Here is a 25863-nt window from a genome sequence, read left to right on the forward strand (position 1 = left end):
ATTAAACTGTTTCTTGTAAAGTTTGTAGTGTTTTAAAGTTTTCATGGTAATAACATTAAAGACTGTGTAAGATTAAACTGTAAATGCAGCACAAATCTGTAGCACAAGAGCTTTAATATGAAATAATTTGCTTAATTAAAAAATCCAGACAAAAACCGGAAAGGCATGCATTTTGTGTTATTTTGAGGTTTACTGTTTGCTTTCATGTGCTTATGATGCTTCCAGGCTTTAATATCTAAGATACTGAAATCCATAAGAAGGAGCCTGGGAAACGTCTATTCTTGCTCTTAGAACAAAAACAATTTTTGTGACCTTCTCCCCTGTTAGAGCCCAAGGCAATTTTACAGGAGATGTCTTAAGGGATGGCTCTTAGAATTGTAACTTCTTTACGTAGTGTTAAATGAAGTCATGATAACAAAATTACTATAAATAGGTCATCTGGCCACAAAGAGAGGCTGTGAGAGGGCTGGGGCTGTTCAGCCTGGACAAGAGAAGGCCCCAGTGAGACCTCACCGCGGCCTTCCATTGCCTAACAGGTGCTGCAGGGAGGCTGGGGAGGGACTCTTCTGTCAGGGCTGTGGTGATAGGACCAGGGGTAACGGCTTCCAACCAAAAGAAGGTGGATTTAGGTTAGATATCAGGAAGAAATTCTTCACTCAGAGGGCAGTGAGGCCTAGGCTGCCCAGAGGAGCTGTGGGTGCCCCATCCCTGGCAGTGCCCAAGGCCAGGCTGGATGGGGCTGGGGGCAGCCTGGGCTGGGGGCAGGGGAGTGGTTGGGCTTTGGGGTCCCTTCCAACCCATTTTGTGATTCCATGCATATACCACCAGTATTTTGTGTGTTTTCATGGTATGTGGTATTTATTTAGAGAGAAGTAACAAAGGCAGCGTTAGTATTTCAAAGCCACTGCAGGCATGAAACAATGAGGTGGTTGTACTGAAGAATGAAGCAGTTTTATCTGCTAGCTTCTGATTTTGGAATCCTTGTGAGGCAGAGAGAAGATACCTGCTGTGTGTGTGTCAGTAGGGGCTTATTTTATGTTGCCACATGTTTTTTAAAAACAAATAAATAAAGGAGCTGTGCTGCGTGCCCAGGCACTAGCAGCAGGGCTACAGGTCTCTGTGAGCAGAGCCGGGCTGCTCCAGAACCAGCCAGCCCCAGCTGTGTCTGGCTCCAAATGGAGCTTATTAATCATGAGGCTCTTGTGGTATGAAGGAGGGCATGATAAATTGTTTTTTGTTGTTTTGACTGCATCAAGCTCTTTACTATCTGCAAGACTGGAATTAAGTCACGTTCAACTCTGTTGTAGCTCTCCTTTCTCTCAGGAAAGTACTTCCTTTCACTTCTGTGGGTCTTGCATCTGCAATTCACCTTATATCCATTTGCCTGAGATCACAGCTACAGTTTCTCTGGCTTTTTTAACCATCATTACAAGAATGAGGGTGCAGCTTTTTCATCTCAGTATGTTTATTTAGGAAGTCTGAATACGATGATTTTGGAACTGATTCTCACAATTACTTCATTGCCAAGTGTTTTATTGATGGTATATAGCTAATTTGCTGGTTTGATCGGCCTGAACTACATTGTTTTCATTGTGTCAGAAAAAGTTGCAACTTTTTTGTTCACGTAAATAGGAAATGTCTGGTTTTATGTTCTATACCTACTGTCTTCAGCTTGGGTTTCATTTACTTTGCACCACATTTAGTGAGAAAACCTAAACACAGTTCTAGTAAATTTATATTTACCAGCTATGCGTGACTGTCTTCTTAGAATGTTTTCATATTTTCAGCTCTGGAAGTAGATGCCTTTCTGTTGGGTCTGGTGTCTGTATTTCACTCTTTTTTTCAGATGGACCAGAACCAATGTTGATGCATAGTTGAAAGATTGTGCATCTTTTAATCTCAAAATTGATTAAGAACACCAGATGATCCTGTCTGTGCTCAACCTGCTTCAGCAAAACAGATGTTTAATCAGGTTCATAGAAATTAATAAACTCCTGATCAATGTTGAATGCATTGAAATTTGTTTCTGTAACTCATGCAAGTCTAGTATTCTTGCAGGAAAACAAATGCAGGTAGATGGAAATTATTTTATTCTTGTTGTTTGTCTTTGGTAAGATATATGAAAAAACATTTTTTCTAATAATATATTGTAATAGAAAAACACATTTTTCTTTGTGGATGTTCCTCTGTCAGATCTAGTAGTGATAAATTGAATTTATCTTCATTTAGAGAGCTTTTATGAAACATTCATTTACAATCAGAAATGCAATTGAGACAGCGCTAGCCTGCGAAGTGTCAGTTTCAATCCTTGTGGTCCATGTTTTCCCCAGGTTTTAAGCTTTCTTAGGCTTCAAGCTTTGCATACAAGTAGGAATGGAGCTTAGCTGTTTCAAAAACATGCATACCAAAAATAGCATTCAACCACAGTAGTGATCATCTTTTTCTTCATTTTCTTTGTCTCCTTGGGATCTTCATTTGTTACACAGGGGCCATTTTATGCAGTATGCATAAAATTTTGTTTGACACACAAAGAATTCTAGAAGATACAGAAGTAGCTTGGATACCCTCCCTTATCTTATGGGTGCTTACAAGTGGTCTTTGTTAGCTTCAGAGTTGCCTTCTGGGGGGTTCTTCCCACGTGGTTATTTCCTGCAGGGGAGAACAAACATTTCCAATTCTGTTTCTTTCCCCATGTTGGAAGAATGCTGCTTTTGTTGGAAATTATTGCAGGGTTAGTTGCTTAGGATATTTTTGCTGGTAGTGGGTGTGGCTTTTATTTTGTTTACGTTACATAATTTTTCTCCTTGAAAGTAGTTTTGCAGGTGGATTTTATTATTGTTCCAGTCCCTTTCTGAGTGCAGATAATTAATATTCATTTCACCACCACCACCTATCATAGATACCCGTGTAATTTTCAGTTAAGTGGGATATTTAAAATATTAAAAGTACTTTACCAAAGTGATAGAACAATGTTAACTGTTCAGAACACTACATTAGCTTCTGACTTAATGCAGTCTATTTTCCCTCTCTGTTACTTTAAGGCTAAAACTTCTAATTTATTGTATAGTTGGAATAAATGATCCCTGCTGCACATAACGAATTGTTTTAGCTGTGACATTAGGGTCCATCAGAAAATGGACTTCTTAGGAGATTGAACCCAAAATTTAGCAATAAAAAGCTATTCATTTTAAATAGCATCAGTTAATTCTGCTTTTTGATATAAATATTTTAAAGCTTGTACAAACTGGATTAATGTTCCTCTAGGGTAATTAAATGAAAAATTGGTAACTTATTAATCTCTCTCTTTCTCTTTCCTCTGTTCCTTGCTCTCTGCCCTCACTCCTCCTCTTGCTCTTTCTCTTTCCAAACTGATAAATCTTTCTCTCCCTGTCTTGTCTCCTCCCTGTCTTCCTGGTTTCTTCTCCCCATTCTTCTTTCCCTTCTTGTTCTGCCCCCCCCCCCGCCCCCCTTCCCATTTTTCTCTTTCCAAATTTAATCTTTCTTTTTCTTTCATTTTCTTTTTTTTCCTTTCTCATTCTCTCTTCCCCTCCCAAAAATATGCCTTTACAGAAACATAAGGTAGATCTTTTCTACAAACTGCGCCATGTGATGAATGAACTCATTGACCTACGTAGACAGCTGCTGTCAGGTCACTTGACACAGGATCAGGTGCGAGAGGTCAAGAGACACCTCACAGTGAGGCTGGACTGGGGCAATGAGTAAGTACAGGTACCAGCTGGGTACTGTTTGTTCTAATTACTTTAAATAGCTTTTATTTAGCAAAAAAAAATCTTTTCAATAATATTTGTAAGCAGGTAGAACACTTGCTTATTTGGAAGCCATATACAACTTTTTACAGTGAGTTTACTGCATAGGTCTTCTACTACCACTATCAAATGACCAATATGCTTATTAGTAGATTCTCTCTAAGGCTGCACTTTTAAAAGGTTCAGGTCAATTTACTTTGTTTCAGTGAAGTGATTGTTATGTCTGGGAAGATGTGTTCATAGATAGTAAAAACATTTTTTATTGAAGAAGTATTTTAATGGTTGGTGCAATTACTATGGAATCTCACTGGCAATGACACTGGAACTGAGGCTGTGATAATGTAGATTTTTGATATAATCTATGTATTTGGCTATTGATGACATTTCTCAAATGTTTAGACTCCTTGGTCAATTTGACAGTGATTTTGTAGAGAACGTTTTTAAAGAGTCAATGAAAACTGCAATTCAGATAGAAGGTGAAATGGTAATAAGCTACCATTAACCAAAAACTAGCCCTTCAGCAGAATTGTTTTTGTTCTTACATAAAGTGTATCAGACAGGTAAGTTTTGCTTGACATGCATATGACCTTTTCAAACGAAGTATCACCCTCAGGCATATAGCCACTGTTTTTCATCCAGGAGTAGGATTAGTGCTAATTAAAATACAGAGTGGGACAGGAGACAGTTCTGTAACTCCATAGCTAAGGAAGAAAGGCAAATATTTGTCACTAACATACCTCTTTTATGACTTCATTCTGTAGTCACTGACTTCAGGTCTTCCTCCAAGAGATAAACACAGTCATGAAACTTTAGCGAGCCCCCACCCTACATTTCATATCTCCCCTGTGGAAAGAAAGCTCTGAAGGACATTAGCTAATAGATGTCATCAAGTCATTGTTCTGCAGCTTGGTCTTATGGATACCTTCCATTGTCATTCCCACCAGAGCAAGTGGGATCTAAGAAACCATGTTTGAACATTATGTAAAACATTTTTTTCTCAAAGTTACATAAAACGTTTTTTCTCAAAGAGTGTATTTAAATTGGTAACAGCAAGTAGCAAAAAAGTTATAAGAATAAAAAATGAGATTGCACAGCAATGAAGAGAATAGGCTGCTCAACTTGGTGACTTTTTTTTCGATACACTAAATTTAAAATCATGAAATACAAATTACATTAAAACTGTAAAAAATCTCATGCATGACAACTGTGGAAAAGCATCAGTTAAATCAGTATGTATAAATATGTTCATGATTAAATTCATTTGCTCAGAATGCTTATTTAGGGGGAAAAGTGCTTCTTACTGTGTAAGAACAAGTATTATTCTCCCTAAAGAAAAAGGTACCTAATATCAGAGATGGATTCTGAAACAGAAGAGGTTATCAATAAAGGAATTGCATAAAAAGGCATACGACTGAAAAGATATTTAACTATATCTGTACACTGTGCAATATTTAAATGGAAGTTTTTATGACCTTTCTGCAACATCACTTTATTGTATCTCCCCTGAGTTTTATCGTGAAATTCATGACCATGGTTCTTAATCTGTTGAAAGCAATGGTTTTCATATGCATGTTCACATAGTAATGCCAAATTTCTCAAACAGTGACAAAATTCTTCTTTCATATTTGAGATTTGCAAATAAATGAAAAATGTCATTACTAATATGCATTAATATTAACTGAGAAATACATGCAGTTTGAGTAGGTATGTAATTGCTTAAGGTAGTATAATTTAATGGAAGACGTTCCCCAACCAAGTTATTTAGATGTGCATATCTACTCTGTAGCACATATCATTTCGGGTAAAGCTATTTTTATCTTGACCTTGATCGTTAATGCATTGCATTATTTGGGATGGAGTGATACAAACATGAAATTCACATTTGTCTCCACCAGTTAGGAGGTTTTCTGTTGTTTTGAACTGGTATTGTTTTCCTTTAAATAACCTGGCAGTGGTTCTGGTAGTCATCCCCTGGGAGTTGGCAGAAATCAAAGAAAAAATATATAGTTACAGGGTGGGTGTTGTTGTTGTTTTGTGTGTGTGTAGTTTTTTGTGGGAGAACTCCTTTGGGCTGTTTTCATAAGTCACAGGTAATTTATTTTTTGTTTAATTTTGTATGTTCAGCCTAAAGCATTAAGGTTTGTGCTGTAGTTTGGTCTATTAAGACTGTAGAGATATAATTTAAAATTATTGCTGCTAACCTTTTGTATTGTTGCTAGTCATAATGTAATACTAATTTCTACTTACTGTAACGATTTTATTTTTTGTTGCTTACACTTTTTTTTCTCCTCATTACAAAACTATGATACTGGATGAATCTTTATGATGCTTTGGTATCTCTGCCAGTTATCCGTGGTTAGGTTATTCGTGTATTCATGCAGTGGCTGGTATTACTGCAATAGATCTTTTTGTATTTCACATTTAAAAGAATACCTTCAGATCAGCATCTTAGTATTTTTACACTTTCAGTTTTGAGCATCCTCGTTCGTATTTTTGTGCAGTTAAAGTCTCATATAGTATTTTTTGCCTGCATATCTTGCTAGATTTTATACAGAAAGGAAAGGCTTTACTGATAGGAAAGGCTACCTGCAGATGTGCTCCAGCATTCACAAGAGAGGACCATCAATACTTTGATTTGCATATCTGCTATGTGCCCCAGCACTGTTTGAATGCACTTGTTCCAAATCAGATTAAACTTATTTCCTAACAAAAATCTTTGTCATTCTAGAGGCATATATCAAAAAGGAAGGAATTTGCCACACGGAGCTTTTGTTTGAAATGGGAATGCTCTGCTTCTGCTCCAGTGCTCAAAATTAATTGCAGCAGTGTGTGAATGCTTTATTTACCAAAAAGGCAGATGAAGATTCTTCAAAGTAATTCAACTTAAAAATCAGAGGTTATTTAAAATTGTCTTCAGGATTTATTCTTTCAGGTTAATATAATACCTGTCAGGAGATTAACAGAAAACATTCAAGCATCTGACCACAGTCACTTTGACTATAATATATATACTTTGAGTATAAAACTGAGCAAAAATACTAGCTTCCCTACAAATTTGGGATACTCCATGTTAAGAAACAGAGTAGGGAAGGAGGAGCCACCAAAATTTTTGGATAGATAAGACATAAGCAAGATGAGTTGGTAGGGTTGTGTTACTTTTTAGCCAAAGGTTGTTTTTTCTTACATGAAATGTTATTGAAGTCATTGCACTGAAAGAAATCTTCCAAATATAATGATAAGCTGCCATAAATTTTGCACTGAAAGATCCATACGTAGCCAAAAGTTACAAATAAATGATTAAGGAGAAAACAAAACCCAGAAAAAAGATAGAAATAGAATATATATATTTTTTACATCATTAGTGAAATGCAATGCTTTTAATTCTGTCGTTTGTCTTTTACCTCAAAAATGTCATGGGCAAGCCAGTGGCAGTTGCAGTGTTAGTACCTACTTAATACTAAAATTTGAAGCACTTCAGAGGGAATCGTGTGATCTGTTGAAGTAATCCATAGTCTGAAAACTCTCAAAAAGTCCTGAGTTTCAGTGTTTGCATCCTTAGAACCTTGTTTTTGGAGTTTGACTTGCCACCTTGTTATAGTTTTCTTGATGTAAAGAAGCAATTACTTCCCAATAGTGTTGCAACAATTAGCTTCAAATTTGTAAAATGTGTCTGAAGATATGTATTGAATGTATACATGAGGTCACAATATCTTGAAATCCTTATGAGATTTCAAGAAATTCTTACTATTGTAGTTGTCACGTATTATAGTAATTGTTGTTGTTGCACTGAAGTTGATCAAAGTAGGAGTGAACAATGTAAACAACCATCATGAAATGCCTTTAAGAAGGTTGCAGAAATAATAGCTCCCATTTCTTCTGAATATCTTTTTTTTTTTTTTTTTAATTTTTATTTTTTTTTCCTCCGGAACTCTTTTGGATATCAGCCTTGGAAGAAAACCTTAATACCCTCACTCCGTAGCATGATGCTTCCATGACCAGAAGTATTTGTTGCCATTTCTGTAAATCAGTTCCTTACTAAGATTGCTTACTTTCTACTACTCCTCATCAACTTCATTTTAAAAATAATTTCCTGTGTAACATTACATCAATGCTTTACTAATTTCTTCAAAACTTAGAGTCTTGCAGTTTACGTACAAAATAATTCTAGCAAAGTATCAAGTTGTGTTAGTACAGTTTAATTTTTACAAACATGTTTTTCATATATTTCATTTTCTGTTCATGTTTATTTTCTCCCAGAGAAAGTAAAGTTAAATCTTAAGTTTTAAAGATTGCTGCATGGAAGAGAAGGAATATCTGCATGTCAGCAGGACTTGTCCTAGACATATGGTACCAAGAGATAGTTGACAGGCTTGGGAATTTTTTGTAGGTGTACTTGGGAAATATTTGTGAAAGTCAGTAGAGTGTTAAGGCAGAATTAAAAAAAAAAAAAAGGAAGAATTTGTTTGTAAAAGAAATGTTGTGGAGAGAGGAACTGTCAAATAGACAAAATAGCACATTATCTAATTTTTATGCATGCTGTGTTTTGCAGAAAGAAATCTTGGCAGCTGGTGCTCTTGTATTCCCAAGTACTTGATAGTAGAGGGTGAAAGGGGGCCACTAACTGTCATTGTCATTGCAAACACTGTCAGTCCTCTGTGGACAAAAAATAAAAAAATAAAATTTGATACAAATAAAATGCGTAAACCTGAACTTCAACTTAGACAATATTAGTAGTAAAGGAAAAAATACCTTTATCTGCTGGGAGGAGGTACTGCACAGGATTAACATAGTATTAGAGAACGAGAATCTTCTGGCTGGAAATCCATGGTGTTAAAGGATTTAACTAAAAATAGGGCATCAGATAAGTTTCACAGGGATGCTGGTGCAGTTGTGTTGAACATTATTAAGTAGAAGATAATACCTTTGTCATGTATTGGCTAATGATTCCAAGCAGTTTGACCTTAGTTCTCTAGAGAGTTGAAATTATGAGAAGAGAGTAATATCAGGCTATGATTAGATGTGGCAATTTTATCCTGTAAATTTCTAAAAGTGCTTTGTAACTGCATAAGAACTGTAATGCAGTGTTCTGTGTGTTTGATCACTTTATTAGGAATTTGTTGTCATCCACATGTTGAGAAATTACTTCACGAATATACTTTAAATGTGTGCATGTGTGTACACACGTGAGTGGTATACTCTTTTAAAGGTGTTTTAGATATTCAGACTCAGGAAAACTTCTGTAAACGAATACGATGAGCATTAACTTTAATTTGAAACACTTTGAAGTGGATCTTCTGCATACCACTATTTTGACCTGTAACCATTTGTTACGTTTTTGGACTTCCTATACGTAGACTCCAATGGCAGCTGCAGTTGAGGATTACTTAATGCGTTCTCAATTTAATCCTTTTCATCTGGTAAACAAAGTCATTTTCAGCTTTACAGATGCAGTTTTCTGCTACTGGGCTAGGCTTAATCAAAACAAAGTGTGTGGAAGGTATAAAATGATCATTTTCACAATTTAGCCCTAGAGTTTAGAAATTTCTATTTGGCATGATAATTCAATTGAAGAAGGAAAAGTGTTCTTTTTTTCCACTGAAAATATAATTGTTTTTTTTTGTCAAGGAACTAGGAATACAGAAATTCCCATTTGTCTGTCCAATATTTTAATGCCAATTATAGTACTGCCTGACTGCCAGTAAGTGGACATGGGCTGAACTGTGTTTTTTGAGAGATGATGGTTTGGGGACATAATTAAAGAAGGAAAGCCTGATTAAGTAGAGTTTTTAGAAAATAAAAATAGGGACTTGGGAACCTAAGGGAAATGATTAAACACGCAGTGGTCAACAAAGGCATCTAGGTTTCATACAAACTACTGGCTCTTACTTGCTGTTGTTTTAAGTTAATTGCTCAGAAAGAGACGCTGCATTGCCTGGAGGCTTCTGTTTATTGCACTGTACAACTATTTTGTGGTACCTGAGAGGTTTTTCAAATAAAAGTTTTCATTTGCCATCAGGAACAATGCAGTGCAGAATGTTTCTCCAAATACAAAATTAAACTGGATTTTGCTTTAGTTGTCTAGTTTGTGACAGAAGTGAAAGGGTAGTGTCCATAAGGGCACCTCTTCTGATTTTTTTATTTTTTTAGATTATTAAGAAATTTCATATAAAATATGTGTAAATGAAACATCAAAGTAATGTAAGAATGAAAGGGGGGAAACGGTTCATTTGTGTGTTTAATTTTACTCCTAGTGCATGTAATTAGAATAGCTTTTTATTGTAACTGACTGAGTGCTTTATGCTTCAGAGCCTGAGCAACTATAGAGCAAAAAAGAATTTCTTAACCAGCATCCTTTTTGCACTAGTAGACCCTTTTTTTTTTAACAGTTTATGTATTTATATATTTGGTCTAAGCCAAAATCCCATTTTAGTTTGGACTAACCAGATGTGTGCAAATATTGTGTGCACTACAAATACCAATTAAAATTTCTTTTGGTATTTTTCTAGCTATTGCTCAAGAATTTATAAGAATGTTTATGTATCATGTTTCTACATTGATAAAGTTGGGGGTTTAGTTGCATGAACACCAGGAATTTCATTCAAAGCAGCTTCCCAAAGCAAAGGATGTACTTGCACATTTGAATAGGGTCACTGACTGAACTTTTTTTCATTACATAGTGAAGAAACCTACCTAATTACTGCAGCAGAAATCAGAGTAATAATTTCACTTGCCTACTACATGTATAAAATTAACATGTTCTGGATACTGCATGAACATACTGGCCAAAATCCTCATGTAACACTACTTGCTATAGCTTCACTGAAGTCAGTGAACAACAAGGAACAAATTCAGTGTCTTTTGGTTTATTTACATTTACTTTTATTTACAAGGCTTCTGTTTATTCATTAACAATTGCAAAAAGATTTAAATACAATTCAATATTTGTTTCCTTGTCCTTGAGTAAATATATGTAGCAGGTGATTGCGGATGCTAGTGCATTATACTTACCATTGTTCTTTCCTTCTCTTTTGCAGACATTTGGGCCTAGATTTAGTTCCTCGGAAGGACTTTGAGGTTGTGGATTCAGATCAGATCAGTGTTTCAGATCTTTATAAAATGGTAAGAAATCCATGAGAGATTCCTGTGAGTTTTCACTTTGGGAGGGAAAGGAGAGGAAAAAAATATTTTGTCTTACATATTACGTCTTGATTACAATAGCATGGTAAGCTTTCCATAGGCTTTTTTTCCACGTTTTTCATGTACACCCTTACCATGAGAATAGTCAGTGTCTCAAGTACCCTGAAGTTCATTTTAGTAAGAATGAACCAGCTTTGTTTTGGAAGTGGCATGCTATATACAATTTAAATGCAATTTACAAAATAACCTGGTATGAAAAATAGAGAAACTAACTTTGAATGTTGTTTCTTTCTACTTTTGTTTCCTTAAATATGTTTTTTTCAGAAGTAGCAAAAGAAGTCATAAAAAGACAAATCCATCAGACACAGATAATGGAAATATTTTTAAACTTTGATCTTTGTTGCTAAAATCAATGTATTAACATTAAATGAAGTAGCAATAATATTTTTTCACTATTCATATAATTTAAGAAAAACAGGTCTGGAAAATCTAATAAGGTCATCCAGTCCATTCTTCCACATAATGTCAGGATCAACAGTCTCTGTCGGTTGTGACTATTTCTTCTGTTTCGAAAAATCTGTGACTGAGAATCCATGGCCTATTCAGGCAGTCTTTGCAATTTGGTAATTTTATTAATGGTGAAAAGAAAATGCATACTGTTGTTGTTGTTGTTGAAGTATAAGCTTCACATCTTCCTGTTGTGTCCACAGTGAAAGATTACTCCCTGCCTGTTTGCACCACACTTTATGTACTTGAATGCTGTTGTCCCATTTGGTTTTCTGTTCCTTAGGCAAGACAACTCCATTTATTTGTATGTTCCTTCAAAGGTCAGATTTTCTAGACCTCTGCTTCCCACATGTATTTTGTAGACATTATACAAGATAATCTGCCATTTAATACCTGCCTTTTCCATTTATACCATTGAATTCTGTCTGGTGGGAAATAGAAGGACGCTTCATAGTATAAGTATCATAATAGCTCACAGACGTCTGCTCATTTGAAAGTGCCATGAACCAGGCAGATGACCCTGCAAGTTTTATTGACATACAATGAAGAGGTTTTAACAGGCTGCTGTTGGGTTACATGATTGTTAATTCAAACAACTATTATTAACTTGCTGGTAGAGATAAAAATGTGCCTTACTGTAAGATCTAGTGTTAGTCAACCTACTTCGTTGATTGAAATTTCCTGAGCCTGCAGTTCATCAGAAGTTGCGTGAGTCTAGAAAGTCCATGAGAGCCAGTATCTGATTCTTTCAGGAGAGTCTGCAGGTGTGGATAAAAAGAAAAACCTGCTTCTAGGATGTGCATACAGAATAAACATCTTGGCCCCGTTTCAAAGATTTTTGAGCTCACAGAAGATGGAAGGAGACTGAATAAGTTACTTAAAGCAAAAGTAATCCTTGAACATTAAGGCCATCTCTGTTTTGTGGCAGTGTCCTTTAGAAACCATATCTGTTGCATTTCAGTCAAAATGTTGTTTTGGATTATTTATACCATATTACAGTGGTTTTCATGGAAAGAAATAAAAATTGTGCTATGTAAGGGAAAAGAAAAAAACAACAAAGTACAGCACCTTACAGTACTGATTTATAAGTTTGTTCCTGATTGCCATAGACTGAGGAGGGTTTGGTGCTATTACAAGAGAATTTTCCTTCACATAGAGTACAGAAATAACTATCAGTACAAAATTAAATTGGTAATGACTCAAAGAATGCAAGTTAAGTTGCTAATGGGACTACTTTCTTACTCTGTGCTCCTTTCTGAAGGTGTTGCGTTGTATTTGTTTTTATTCTGAATACTTGCAGTACAGCAAGTAGCAAACATTTAATTGACAGAGTTGTCTGATTTCATCCCCATCTGATTCCTGAAGAAAATGTCCACGGCAGTTTTCTGCACAGGTCTGTGCTGGTATTTAGAGCATGACCATTAGTTGATTCACACTTCACTATTGCTTTAGTTTGTAGATTCAGGAAGACAGTTCTGTCTAATCACATCTAGTACATAGAAGGCAATTTCAGGAACCAAAACATCTGAGAAGTTAGTATTTGCCTAACTTAAATTTTGTAGCGATTGAAGACTTTTTTTTTTTTAACCCATAGAGAGAATTCTCTGTACTCCCAGCAAAATACTTAATGGATTATCAAATCAGCAATGAGGTTTTACATTGCAAAATAATCTTGTGGGAATAGTCATGAGAGCCCAATTACTTTTCCATATTTGCAAAATTGTAGAATGTTAAATGTACCATAGAAAATAGTCTCATATTAGCAGAAAAATGGATGAAGTAACCCTAGGCTTTCCCATCTGTGAGAAGAAACTGAAGCATTTTATACAGAGTAATTAGGCTCACCATTACTTCCCCTGGTAAAATTTTCAATTTAAAAATGTTGTGCTTCTTTTTTAACTCCCATTTTACTTTGCTATACATATTTGTGACTGCTGTGTGAGGGTTGTTCTCATCTCTTTGTCAGAACTGTTGTGCTCTGAGGCCTTGTATATCCAGCTTCTCCAGATGAATCATTATTAAGCCAAATGTTTGTGGCTTCAGGACGAGCAGTCAGAAATTGTCTTTATTCTTGAAAGAAACAAAATCACTCATTCCTTATGACGATATTTGTGATTTTAACTTATACAATCAAAAACCTTTTTCTTACTTTCATTTTTAAATTTACTTTATGTTTGAAATGGTGAGATAATACATTGTCAGAATTCTGCCCCAGAGCTCAGTGCTGGATTTGCCGCTAGATCGAAGCTGTCATTCATTAAGCAACACAAGTCCAGCAGAATGTCAGTAATCCTTGGAGAGTACTTTTTAGTAAAAGGAGTTACAAGACAAATGTCTGGAGGTATTTTGAGGAATCAGAAATGTTCAAACCTGGCCATTAGGTATGTTTTGCTTTTCTATGGATGTATTGATTTGTGTGTGTGTGTTCAGGGAGAATTTAGGAGTTGCATGAAAAGCATAACTACTGGCTGTGTTACTGACAGGTTTACCCGTTTCTCTCAACTATCATAAAAAAAAAATAAAATGAATTTACCAGAGTTCCTAATTAAAATGACAAGTTCAAAATGAATATGCTGCCATCACCTCATAATTAGTTATGCTTTACTCTGAAAATGAGTTTGGTAAGAGTGAGTAGTTATAAAACTTGAAAATAGAGGCTTCAATTACCCGGGTCTTTACTAGAAAATGAAGCTAACTGAACAAAGACTGCGGAGGAAGTTCCTTAAAACCTATCAGTGATTTCTTTGTTTATTTGGTGAAGCAGGTGGTCAGAGGACAGGTTTGTATATGTTTGATTCTAAGCCAGCTCTTAAGAAGTTGGTTGAGAATGTGAAGTTAGAAAGCAGTTTGAGACTGACATGGTTGTGATGGGATTTACTTTTCAAGAATCATTAGGGAAGGAAGGAGGAAGCACAACAATAGAAAACCAGTATTGGTAGATAAGTGGAACAAAACAAAAAATCCCAACTATTTCCAACAAGAAGGTAAGTAATAGTGAATGTGAACTTGTTCAGAATAAGCAATGTTAAGATGTTCCAATGTATTTCCAGAACAGAAATGTAACAGCGGCATCAGCTGTTCTTCCTCTACCCACTAGATTCTCATATAGGAAAATCTTTGGTTTTAATTGAAATTCTCCTAAGATCATCATTTCTAGATGAAATTTCTGTAAGCACAAAGCTAATTAGTAAAACCCCACTGGAAAAAAATAAAAAGTGAAGAACGGTTGTCAATAATTTGGTTAAATGGGGGGGGTATGAATCTTCCTTGCTGCCAGAGTGCTCTTCCAACTTACATTAAGCTTGCTGTTAAACAGAATCCTGCCAGTCAATTCTCAGCCTATACCACAGAACTATTAACCTGTCCAGGTGCAAGACTTTGCATTTGTCTTTGCTGAATTGCATTAGGTTCGTATTAGCTAATTCCTCTGGATTGCCTAGGTCCCTCTGAACAAAGGTGGCCTCCTTGAATACAATGATTACTGCCCTCAGTCTAGTATCACCTGAGAATTTATTAGATTAGATAGGTCTTAAGATAGACTCCTGACAATCCAAATGTGTTGGTTTTTGTTTTTACTGATACACTTAGCCCAACCAGGTGTAACTTCACAACTTGGATACAAGGATGCTGCAGAAGACTGTATTGAAGGCCTTGCTAAGGTCAAGGTAGACATCATCTACTAGTCTTTTATCATCCAGAGACCTAGTCATTTTACCATAGAAAGCAATTAGGTTGATCAAGCATGATTTAACTTTGGCAAATCCGTGTTGGCTGTTTTCAGTCACCTTCTATTTCATGTGCCCAGAACTGGCTTCCAACGCATACACTTTGGGAAAGGGTACGTGAAACTACGCAGCAGTATAGTAATCGTACAGAAACCAGGATACCATGAGCAGTTTAATTAACTGATCTTTTCTATGCCAACTGATTTTGAATGGTTACTGGTGACTAAGATTAAATAGGCAACCCAGCCAGCTCATCTAAGAGGGCTTTAACATTCTGAAGATGCTGCAGTAGAGATGGGCAATGGAGCTGGAGATAATTTCTTCTGTTGGCAGTGTGAAAGAGGATGTTTTTACAACTGTGCATGTAAACAGAAGTCAAAATAGGCCATTTAAATTTCCATCGTCTTGACTTAATCTCATTATGGAGATTATCTTTTGTGATACCAAATTGTATTTTTCTTCTGTGGGGAACAGTTTAGAACAAGTGTTGATGAATACATGTTGTGGAATATCTTTTATTTTCATCTCTTAAAGCTATGAGGTTATCAACAGATCGCGCAGCTCCTACTAGAAAGCGTGCATCTTTTTTCAGAATAAGCTGTTGGATATGTAACAGAGATAGCAGAGAATGAAAAGGATATGTATTAATGTGTGGTAGTGTTAATATTTCTGTTAAAAATGCTAATGTTAAGATGAATATGTGTGCACAGGCATGGCAGAAACACTAATGATGCGCTTTTTAAAGCGCTCAGAAACCTTTTCAATTTGGATTAGTGTTTAAATCTCCATTTGGAGATTAAATGGGTTCAGTAAGACTTGCAATCCATTTTCCGATTATAACATTTCCTTTTAGTATTGTTGTGGTTTAACCCAGTCGGCAGCTAAGCACCACGCAGCCATTTGCTCATCCTTCCCCCTCCCTCTCTGGGATGGGGGAGAGATACAGGAAAATGAAGCCTGTGGGTTGAGATAGAGACAGTTTATTAGACAGAAAATAATAATAATGATAATTGTACTACTAATAATAATGTGTACAAAACAAGTGATGCACAATGCAATTGCTCAGCACCCACTGACCAATGCCCAGCCTATCCCTGAGCAGCTGCCTACCCCACCCCAGCTAGCCACCCCTATATATTGCTCAGTGTGACATCAGACGGTATGGAATACCCCTTTGGCCAGTTGGGGTCAGCTGCCCTGGGTCTGTCCCATCCCAGCTCCTGCTGCACCCCCAGCCTGCCCGCTGGCAGGGCAGAGCGAGAAGCTGAGAAGTCCTTGGCTTGGAGTAAGCACTGCTCTGCAGCAATTAAAATATCAGTGTGTTATCAACACTCTTCTCGTCCTAATCCAAAACATAGCACCCTACCAGCTACTAGGAGGAAAATTAACTCTATCCTAGCTGAAACCAGGACAAGTATGAAGGGCTTTAAGTACAGGATCATCCTCTGAGTTCCACTGGGGATGTAGCTCTCTATATTGATATTTACGTATAGGTGTTGGACAGCTGAAATTGTAGAAAAGTTTTTAACTATTTATCAGGATCTCATTTCCAGATCTGAGCAAACGTGTTTTTTTTAATCATCTTTCTGTCTAGATGTCAATTGGTTTTGTTTTTAAACAAATGCAGATTTTCATGAACCAGCGTACTGATGGTTGAGGACTTAGGTATCCCCTTATTTAGAAGGAGAATACATAAACTATGGAGTATATGGTGATAGACCTCTCAAAAAAAATGCTTTTAGAATGTTGGAAATTCTGTCTAGCTCGTGCAGCCATTTTTATTGAAAACTAAGGTAAATATCACCTGTAAAAACTATTCGTCTAACAAATGGCTTAATTGAAAGCCACTAGGAAACCTAGTGGTCTTGTGAGTAATGATACATTGTGGAGGGAAAAAAGACAGTGAAGAGTTGGTAATGAGCTTGAACAATCATATTTTTAAAATACAGTTTAATGCTACGCAGATGTAAATATTTCTTACTCTCAAAAAGGCTTAAATTTTACTCTTCTGTATCTCCACAGCATTTGTCAAGTAGACACAGTGTCCAGCAGAGCACATCACAGGTAAACACCACCTACATAAGGATTTTTGTGGTCTTTAAGTCTTTGATAATGTACCTGTATGTAAAGGTAGGATGGTGATTATTGGTTACGTCACTACCCAAGTTCATCTAAAGATCCTCCAGAATAATTAACTTAAGCTCCTTCTTCAACTTCCATGTAGGCCTCTTTTCCTCAGTTCTGAGTGTTCTGAATAGAAAAAGTTCTCAATTGAGATTGCAAGCCTCTGTTTGCCCACGTGAGTCTTCTTTCTACCTGCTAACACATAGCTTAGGAGGCTTTTATTTCACACATCCTTTCTGTAGTAACGTAATCCTTTCTTGGTCCTGGCATCTGTTTCTAATATTTACTAGAGAACTGTGCTTCCACAGGTACCAGTCTTTAAAAGATGAGGATTTACTTGGATTTAATTCAAAATCCAGAACAAAATTCATTCCAAGCTGTATTGTGAAAGCTACTACAGATTTGGGTGGAAAGTATGAAAATATTAAGATTTCCTTTGTTAGCATCTACCTATCTAGCACATTCAGAGGAGACTAGCCTAGTGCACTTAGGTTATTCATGCAACCCATTTATTAAAATGAGCATACAATGGATAAAGGGGTACCAGAATTAAAAAATTATTTCTAGTTAATACTCCTTTTTCTCCACCCCAGTTTTCACTGTTGTATGTCTTGATATACTGAGTCAAAAATAAAAAGCTTTCTGCTATTTGACTTTAGTGGTTGCTCATGTTATCAACCAATATCAACTAACAATGAGATTTTTGTTATACCTGCAGGGCTATTAGCCTCTAAGGCCTTGTTCTAAATGATAACCATAAATGAATTACAGCTGCTAAAAAGAAATAACCTAAAAGTTATTCTTAAAAAATTGAGTAGAAGTTCATCTACTGAAAAAGGAAGTCATCAAGAACAGTAACAGTGTCTTACTAGAGCTCATTTTTCGTACCAAAATCAAGACAATACTTGAGAAGCAGGGTTGATTTGGCTTACTTGAAAAAAATACACTTCAATTTTATAATCAATATGTTTTTTACTTACTTGATTTCATGGTTTCTCAGCTGTTCAAATTAAAAGTGGGGGAAAAAAAGAGGAAGAAAAACCTTGTCATTTATCATACAATCATTGACTCATTCAGGTTGGAAAAGAGCTCTAAAATCACCTACTCCAACCTTTAACCTAGTACTAAATTCCACCACTCAACCATACTACTAAGTTCTACATCTTTATGCTTCTTGAAGACCTCCAGGGATGGTGACTCAACATTTTTCCTGGGCAGCGTATTCCAATGCCATACAACCCTGTCAGTAAAGAAATTTCTCCTGATACCCCACCTAAACCTCTCCTGGTCCAAAATGGGATGTATTTGAAATTAAGCTTTTACTTGATGGAGAAGGGAAAGCAAAGTTTCAGTTGAAATTAAGTCAGCTATATCTCTTTTATTTGTGACAAAGTAAAATCACTTTCATTGTTTTTAATCAGGTGGATACAATTCGTCAGCGTCATGGAGAAGCTTGCCGTATGCCAGTGCCTCATCACTTCTTCCTCAGCCTAAAGAGCTTCACCTACAATACAATTGGAGAAGACACAGATGTCTTTTTTTCTTTGTATGATGTTCGAGAAGGCAAGCAGATCAGGTAGGACTTTATCATGTAATTAAAATGCTTTATAGGAAAAAAAATGTGAGCAAAGCACATGATTGTTGGAGAAAAGCATGTGAGCTATTCTTGTGACACAACCCAAAGGAGAACACTAAATCAGAAGCTGACAGTCCTGCAATGCATACACGAGAATATCAATACTGCTGATCGTTGTGTATAAAATTTGTTGCTTACGTATAACCAAAGTATTGAAGGTACAGAATAGTTGAGTTTTATTTAGGTTTCTGACTTGGTCTCTGCATGTTACTGAAGGTCTTAGTGTTTAGTAGCTACATTTTTAGGGATGTTGTTTAAGAAATACCAAGAATTGCAGGGTCATACTGTATGACTTTTGGAAGGAAGACTGCTGTGTGTTTGTGTGCTGAATTGAAGCTCTTGAGCTTTCGTCCAGTCCTTGCTTTATAGGCATGTTACAATATCGCTTATTTCCATCACTCTTACTAGCAACATAAAGTGGGAAATTTGTATTCATCCTTACGTCTAGGCCAGACAACTGTGCTGCTAAGTACCTTGAGGATACTGATACTAATGTCAGCAAATATGAAATGTGCAGCGTATATATTGTCTCAGAAATGAAGTGATCATAGCTAGTTTGTGGGTTTTTTTGAGCTTTGATGAAAAGTATGTCCTGACAGTTGACATTGATGACTTCTGGTACTGTAGTCAAAACCGTCCTACATATTTCATCAAATGAGATTATATTTGTCCCAAGCTGAGGAAAGAGCCCCTAGAACATTCCTTCCTTTCTTTGGAAGAACATCATTCTGTCCAAGGAAGCTCAGAGTAGAAAGATAATGGATTTGTAGCTTTTCAGAATACAACTCACTAAAAAGTGTTATATATTAGAAAGCTCTAGTGACTTGATTACATCTGTCAACATTTACTTGGGCAACTTAAAGATGATTTTGCAGAATGTGGCAAGAATGTCTACTATGATGCTACATCATGCTTATTTCACCCCCAGTACCTGAACAATGCCTGTTTTGATATAGGTAGGAGTATATGCCTATGATTCTTCTAGGAGAGAATTAACAGAAAATAGTTGTTAAGAGGGAAAGATGAAAATGGCAAATAAAAACAAAACAAAAACCTATGTCAAAAAGAAGTAAAATATCAAATTATTTAGATGAGGAAAGCTGCAGAAAAGAGGAAGGGACAAACTGCTGCCATGACGGTGGAAGGCCTCAAACAGCTTCAAAAGATTAATAGTCTTGGACTGCACTTTGCTTGATATGTTAACATAGAGTGGGAAAACCTTGAGGGTTTTTGCCAGTGATAAAAAGAAAGTAATAGTTACAATGAGAAAAGGTGCAAAGGGATTCAGGCAGATTTAAATATATATACTAACACTTTGATGTGCAAACAGTTGTTATTACTTAGCTCTTCATATTATGCATCAATGAGCTGCTGTAGTAAAAGCATTATTTTTATATTGTCTTATGTCCCAAAGAGGGGTGGTGAAGAAGTATGTAATGAGGCTAGGCTCTATTTTAGAGAAGAAACTTAAAAGTAGAAAACAAAGACACTGCTACAAATTTAGAATGATGTGCTTATATCTGCTTTGGAAGACGAAGTCTCTTTCCTCTTTTGTGTGCCTCAGGAAATAGTACATTAAGGTGTTGGGTTTTTTGTTTTTGTTTTTTAAAGGGCAAAGCTACATTCTGCATTCTAAGTGAAATGGACAAATTGACTTTTCTTAAATGTTTTTGATCTTGATGAATTTCTTACCCAAGCTTTTTCTACTGTTATGCTGGAAATTGACTGGCTTTCGGTGTTATTGCTTTGGACACAGTAGTTTACAACCTCATTGATCCTGTTGGTTGCAATAGTTACTTTCAAGTCAGGTTCACTGAAGAAAAGTAAAACATTCTGCTGTGTTTCAGTAGCTGAAGTAGTAGTATGCACCAGTTATGGATTAGCAATCAGAAGGCTGGAGCTAGAGTTGAAATACAATTTGAGATGTATTTTCTGCTTCTGAATACAAGTATGGTATTGTACAGCTAGTGATTTGTGCTTTCTAAAAAGAAGCAGACAAAAGACAATGGTGGGGAAATACAGATATCAAGAGCAATGCTGCTATCAGGGGTGTGAGACTTAGAGATTTTTGAAAAAGACTTTACTGTGACAAATTATAAAAACAAATACTTCTGAGTACATAGAACTGGATTAATAAACATCTGCCTCAGTAACTTGTTTCAGCCCATACCAGAAAAAAACTGATCAATTTGAGCATTAGATCTTAGGCTTAGGCTTAGACCAAAAGGAGCAAAAGTCTGGTTGTATGTTTTAAAGTCTTTGGGAAATTTTATTGCAAAAGTTATCCTGTATTTTTACATTCAAATACATTAGAAAAGAAACAAAACTTTAGTACTAAACTTTAATACCTCAGCTTGTTTGTCATGAAGTTCAAGGGAAATGAGAAACTTCAGCTAGTTTTGATTACAACCAATGGGAAGTACAACCCATTGGTTGAATTACCTTGGAATGAATGACTGTGAAATGATAGTTTATGATAACTAGAAAAGAAATAAAATGTTAACATGAAGATGGTGAACTTCAATAAGGCAGGTGCTGATAAACAAAAAAAGGTACAAAAAAAAAGGTACAGAGGAAAGAAATTTGAGAGTTGTCACTTCCTTAAGACAATATAAAGAGCACAATAAAATTGTTCTATTGTAAAGGGAAGATGAAATATATGGCAAAAGCAGCCTGTATTGTGTGTTCTTTGACGTAGTCTGGTAGAAAGTATTTAAAAAGAAACTGATGAAACTGCACAAATGGGGATGGAAGAAGACAAAGTTGTAGAAAAATGCAATTACCAAGGGACCTCAGTAGCAGTGAAGATTAAGTCCATAATGCTTTTGTTGCAAAAAGTTTTTTTTAGAAAATCAAGAAATAACAGATTAAAGGGGACATTAAGCTATCAGCAGATGTTACCAAGATAGCTGGAGTATTTAATAGCTGTTTTGCCTCCATCTCCCCCAGAAGGTCAAGTGCAATCAGATGACAAATGCAAAAAGTTCTGGAACAAATAAACTATTTATTAGCTCTTAGAAGCTCATAAGAAGAAAAGTAAAAGTCAACATAGATTTGTCAAGCAGAAGTCACATCAGAACACACTAATTTTATTCAATTACATGGGAGCTCACCTCAACAAAAAGAAGCATTAGACTGAATATGGTAAAACAGGGAGATACAGGATTGATGAAACTACTATAAAAGTGGAAAACTGGTGGAAAAACTTATCCAATGGTATCTGTGTTGGAAGGATGGATTTAGTAAGTTCTATCTTGTTTTTTTTTTAAAAAAAAAAAAAAAAAAACAGCAGTTTTTGGTGCAGCAGTATATTGATGGATGGAAAAAAAATAAATTTATTAACAATAACTAATAGCTTATTTTAAAGTCATGAGGCTTAGCTATCTTTACTACAGGTCTTTTTTATTAAAAATGCACACAATTATGCATAACTTCAAAAATTATGCATTTAAAAACATTATAGAAATTTTGCTGAAAATTAACTTGAATAATCCCTCAAGTGTAAGAAAGAGTACATATATTTCAGAATGTTTTTTTTTCTTTATTAGGTTTATCTTCGAACATTTTTCATTCTGGTTACATCTTAAACACATCTTAAAACAGCTGAAGTTTCTAGCACACTTTTTCCTTTTTTAAAATATTAATCTGTCTTTATCTCAACCCATGAGTTTTCTAACATTTGCCCTTCTGATTCTCTTCCCCTGTCCCAATGGGGAGGGAGTGAGCAGCTACGTGGTGCTTAACTGCCTACTGGGGTTAGATCCCAACAAAGGTAAAGAAGGAGAGAAAGATATGCATGCACACATGGCTTCTGTGGGTACATTGGCAGTAAATGGAAAATGAAGGCAAACATGGCCCTGATGCTGTGGACAAGTTGAATGTGGTCAGTAGCAGGCCCTTGCAGCATGTAGCCAGCAAACTGAGGGAAGTTACTCTGATTCTTTTTTTTGTAGGAGTAGGTATCCTATCTCCTTTCTCATCCCTGCAGATGGGTCAGTGAACTAGAGCTAGTCTGGAGCTCCTTTAAACTAAGGTGGGATTATTTCTGCCTAGCACACTTCTTTCAGAAATAATGGTTTAAGTATATGATGTGGCAAGAAGAAAGGGCAACTATGAATGATGCTTCTTTTAGATAATGAGTATTTCCAGCTTAAACAATTAAAGTAGTAGCAAAGGTTGGCTGTTTGTATTTTTAGATTAAAATTTACAGTGAAGATTGGCAGCTAAGAACATTATCGGTGGCATGGTAATGAAACTAAGATTTTTTTCTCATTGGTGTTTTTTAATATGTTCATGAAGAAAGACATTGAAAGCACCTTCTTTGGTGTGCATTGTGCAGAACTCAACAGTAATTTATTGCTCTTGTGACATCTGCCTTATAGCCTACTTTTCATTTACAAGATCATGTCCTCTTCACTGAGCACCATTAGTGCACATTATAATTTCTCCTTCCTGCTTACATGACCCATTATTAACACTTACTCTATTCTGTCTAGATCAAAAATCTATGTAGCTCTTTTTGTGATGTTTTTGTGGTATTATTTTTGGCTTTGGAAGCAAAGAAACAGAAGAAGTCAGTAGCAATTCTCCAGAATATTGCATCTTTCTTCAATTCATGTATTACCAGGTTTCCCAGAAGTGACAACATATAACAAAGAAAGTATGTATGGATAGGTAGATGTCACTCAGATTAAGAACTGCTTTCTTTTTGCATGTGCTATTGTAGTGTTTCTCATTATGATGCTCCCAGCACATCTTATTATCTGATAGTTATACTCTGAGAAATATTAACTGTAAGCCAAAATGGTTTCAAGCTAGAGAAAATGTACTCTGGAAATGCTACATGAGAAACCAGAAGCGATGGGAAGAACAGTAATGCAATCTTCTGAATACTACCTTGTAGTGCCCTGGGAAACATGGAAGGAAAGCTTACCTAAGGAATGGAAGGAAAGCTTACCTAAGCTAAAAGCTAGCAAAAAGAAAGGATACAACAGGGAGAAAAAAAAAAGTTACTTTTCACTGTTGTCCCTGGGGGGAGAGCGCAGAGAAGAGGTAAAAAGAGGCAGAGATTATCCTCAGCAAAGGGAGAAGATTCCAGTTTACCCGAAGAAAGCTAGAAGCTAGCTCAGATGTTGGCAAAGCCACAGTGGATACTTAGTATGAGCTTTGAAGTGCATTCTGTGGGTTTGTATTATTATAACTTTTCTCCAAAATCTAGATTTTTAAGTATTTTATTTTATCCATAAATTTATCATTAATTCTATCTAGGTAAAGCTGATTGCTTGTGACCAGAATCTAAACCTGTATCACCCAAAAGTGTGACCAATATTTAAAAACAGAGTACTGTGGCATTTTAGTGACTGACTGGTTCCTCAGCACTCTAGGATGTACAGAGTGGAATAGAAGTTTTCATCCACAGAATGTGCAAGTGGGGGGAATTGAGAGGCAAAGATGCATCTTCCACTGACAGGAAAGTTTTATGTCATACACAATACGGTAGTGGTATGTCACTCAAACGGTCTCTAAGGAATTTTCAACATATCCAACTCCGTATTTCATCACATAAGATAAGATTAGGTTGATTATTCATCCTGCACAGTTCTTTCCTGTGAAGAATCCTTAGGATGCTCTGAATCCTGAAGCAAGATGTCCTCAAAGCTTCTGTTGTTACTAGAGCTGATATACAAGAATACTTCTGAAGCTTAACAGTTTAGATTCAGATATCTTTGGCTGAACTGGAAAAGAAAAATCGTCTGTCCAAGAAAATTGAGTTTGTGCTAGTAACTGTGGTTCTCCAACAAATAAGAAGGATCAAATAACTTTTAAAAGAAAACACCATTTTCACTGATCCATTTAATTATTTTCTAGCTAACTAACTGCCTTGGATTTTGTTCAGTGCTATAGAGAAAGCAAAACAGGATGGGTGTATGTTCAGATGAAATACAATTGGAATGATGCTTATAAAATAAAAGTTACAAAAAATATATAATGTAATTGATACATTTTTTGTGGGACCTGTCTAAGTAAAGATAAGAACAACTCAGGGTGAAGTGGTATAAAACTGGGAAGAAAACAGTTGTTCTGTGATGGTAAGGGCTACTCAATTTCTCGTATGAGGATACTTGTAGATGTATCACACAGATCTTCTGTTATGTACGTTTCAACAGGATTTTGTTAGACAGTTTTGTAGTGTTGAGGTGGCTTTGAGGGAATTTATGAAAGCTATCAGAGGTGAGGGAGAGTGTCAACTTCTTATGGTGAAGCAGAGAAACAAACATGCCTGCTGATGAGAAGCTTACCATGAGCTGGCAATCACATGCTCATTAAGGTTGGAAAAGACCTTCAAGATCATCTGGTCCAACCATCCCCCTACCACCAGTGTCACCCACTAAACCATGTCCCCACGCACCACGTCCAACCTTTCCTTAAACATCCCCAGGGGCAGTGACTCCACCCCGTCCCTGGGCAACCCATTCCAATGCCTGACCACTCTTTCTCAGAAGAAATGTCTCCTCATCTCCAACCTGAACCTCCCCTGGCACATCTTGAGGCCATTCCCTCCAGTCCTATCATTGGTTATCTGTGAGAAGAGGCTGACTCCCAGCTCCCCACACCTTCCTTTCAGGTAGCTGTAGAGAGCAATGAGGTCTCCCCTGAGCCTCCTCTTCTCCAGACTAAACACCCCCAGTGCCCTCAGCTGCTTCCCACAGGACTTGTGACCCAGGCCCTTCACCAGCTTTGTAGCCCTGCTCTGGACACGCTCCAGGGCCTTGATGTCCTTCTTGTAGTGAGGGGCCCAAAGCTGAGCACAGCACTCGAGGAGTGGCCTCAACAGAGCAGAGCACAGAGGGTTGATCACCTCCCTGGCCCTGCTGGCTGCACTATTCCTGACACAAGCCAGGATGCCGTTGGCCTTCTTGGCCACCTGGGCACACTGCTGGCTCGTGTTCAGGTGAGCGCTGACCAA

The 25863-nt window shown here is 36.5% G+C and overlaps 1 protein-coding gene across 15 annotated transcripts in view; it reads left to right on the forward strand.

Moving 5' to 3' along the window:
• The window catches only part of DOCK3 (dedicator of cytokinesis 3), a 212402-nt gene that overhangs the window by 62282 nt on the left and 124257 nt on the right, over positions 1-25863 (forward strand). For all 15 annotated transcript variants that reach the window (XM_035338064.1, XM_035338065.1, XM_035338068.1 and 12 more), the window contains exons 6-9: positions 3571-3719; positions 10802-10886; positions 17159-17200; positions 18682-18836. In XM_035338064.1, the coding sequence (XP_035193955.1) occupies positions 3571-3719; positions 10802-10886; positions 17159-17200; positions 18682-18836 (431 nt within the window). The remainder of the gene's footprint in view (positions 1-3570; positions 3720-10801; positions 10887-17158; positions 17201-18681; positions 18837-25863) is intronic.

This window comes from Oxyura jamaicensis, chromosome 12, assembly GCF_011077185.1.
Source record: "Oxyura jamaicensis isolate SHBP4307 breed ruddy duck chromosome 12, BPBGC_Ojam_1.0, whole genome shotgun sequence".
Classification (NCBI taxonomy): domain Eukaryota; kingdom Metazoa; phylum Chordata; class Aves; order Anseriformes; family Anatidae; genus Oxyura; species Oxyura jamaicensis.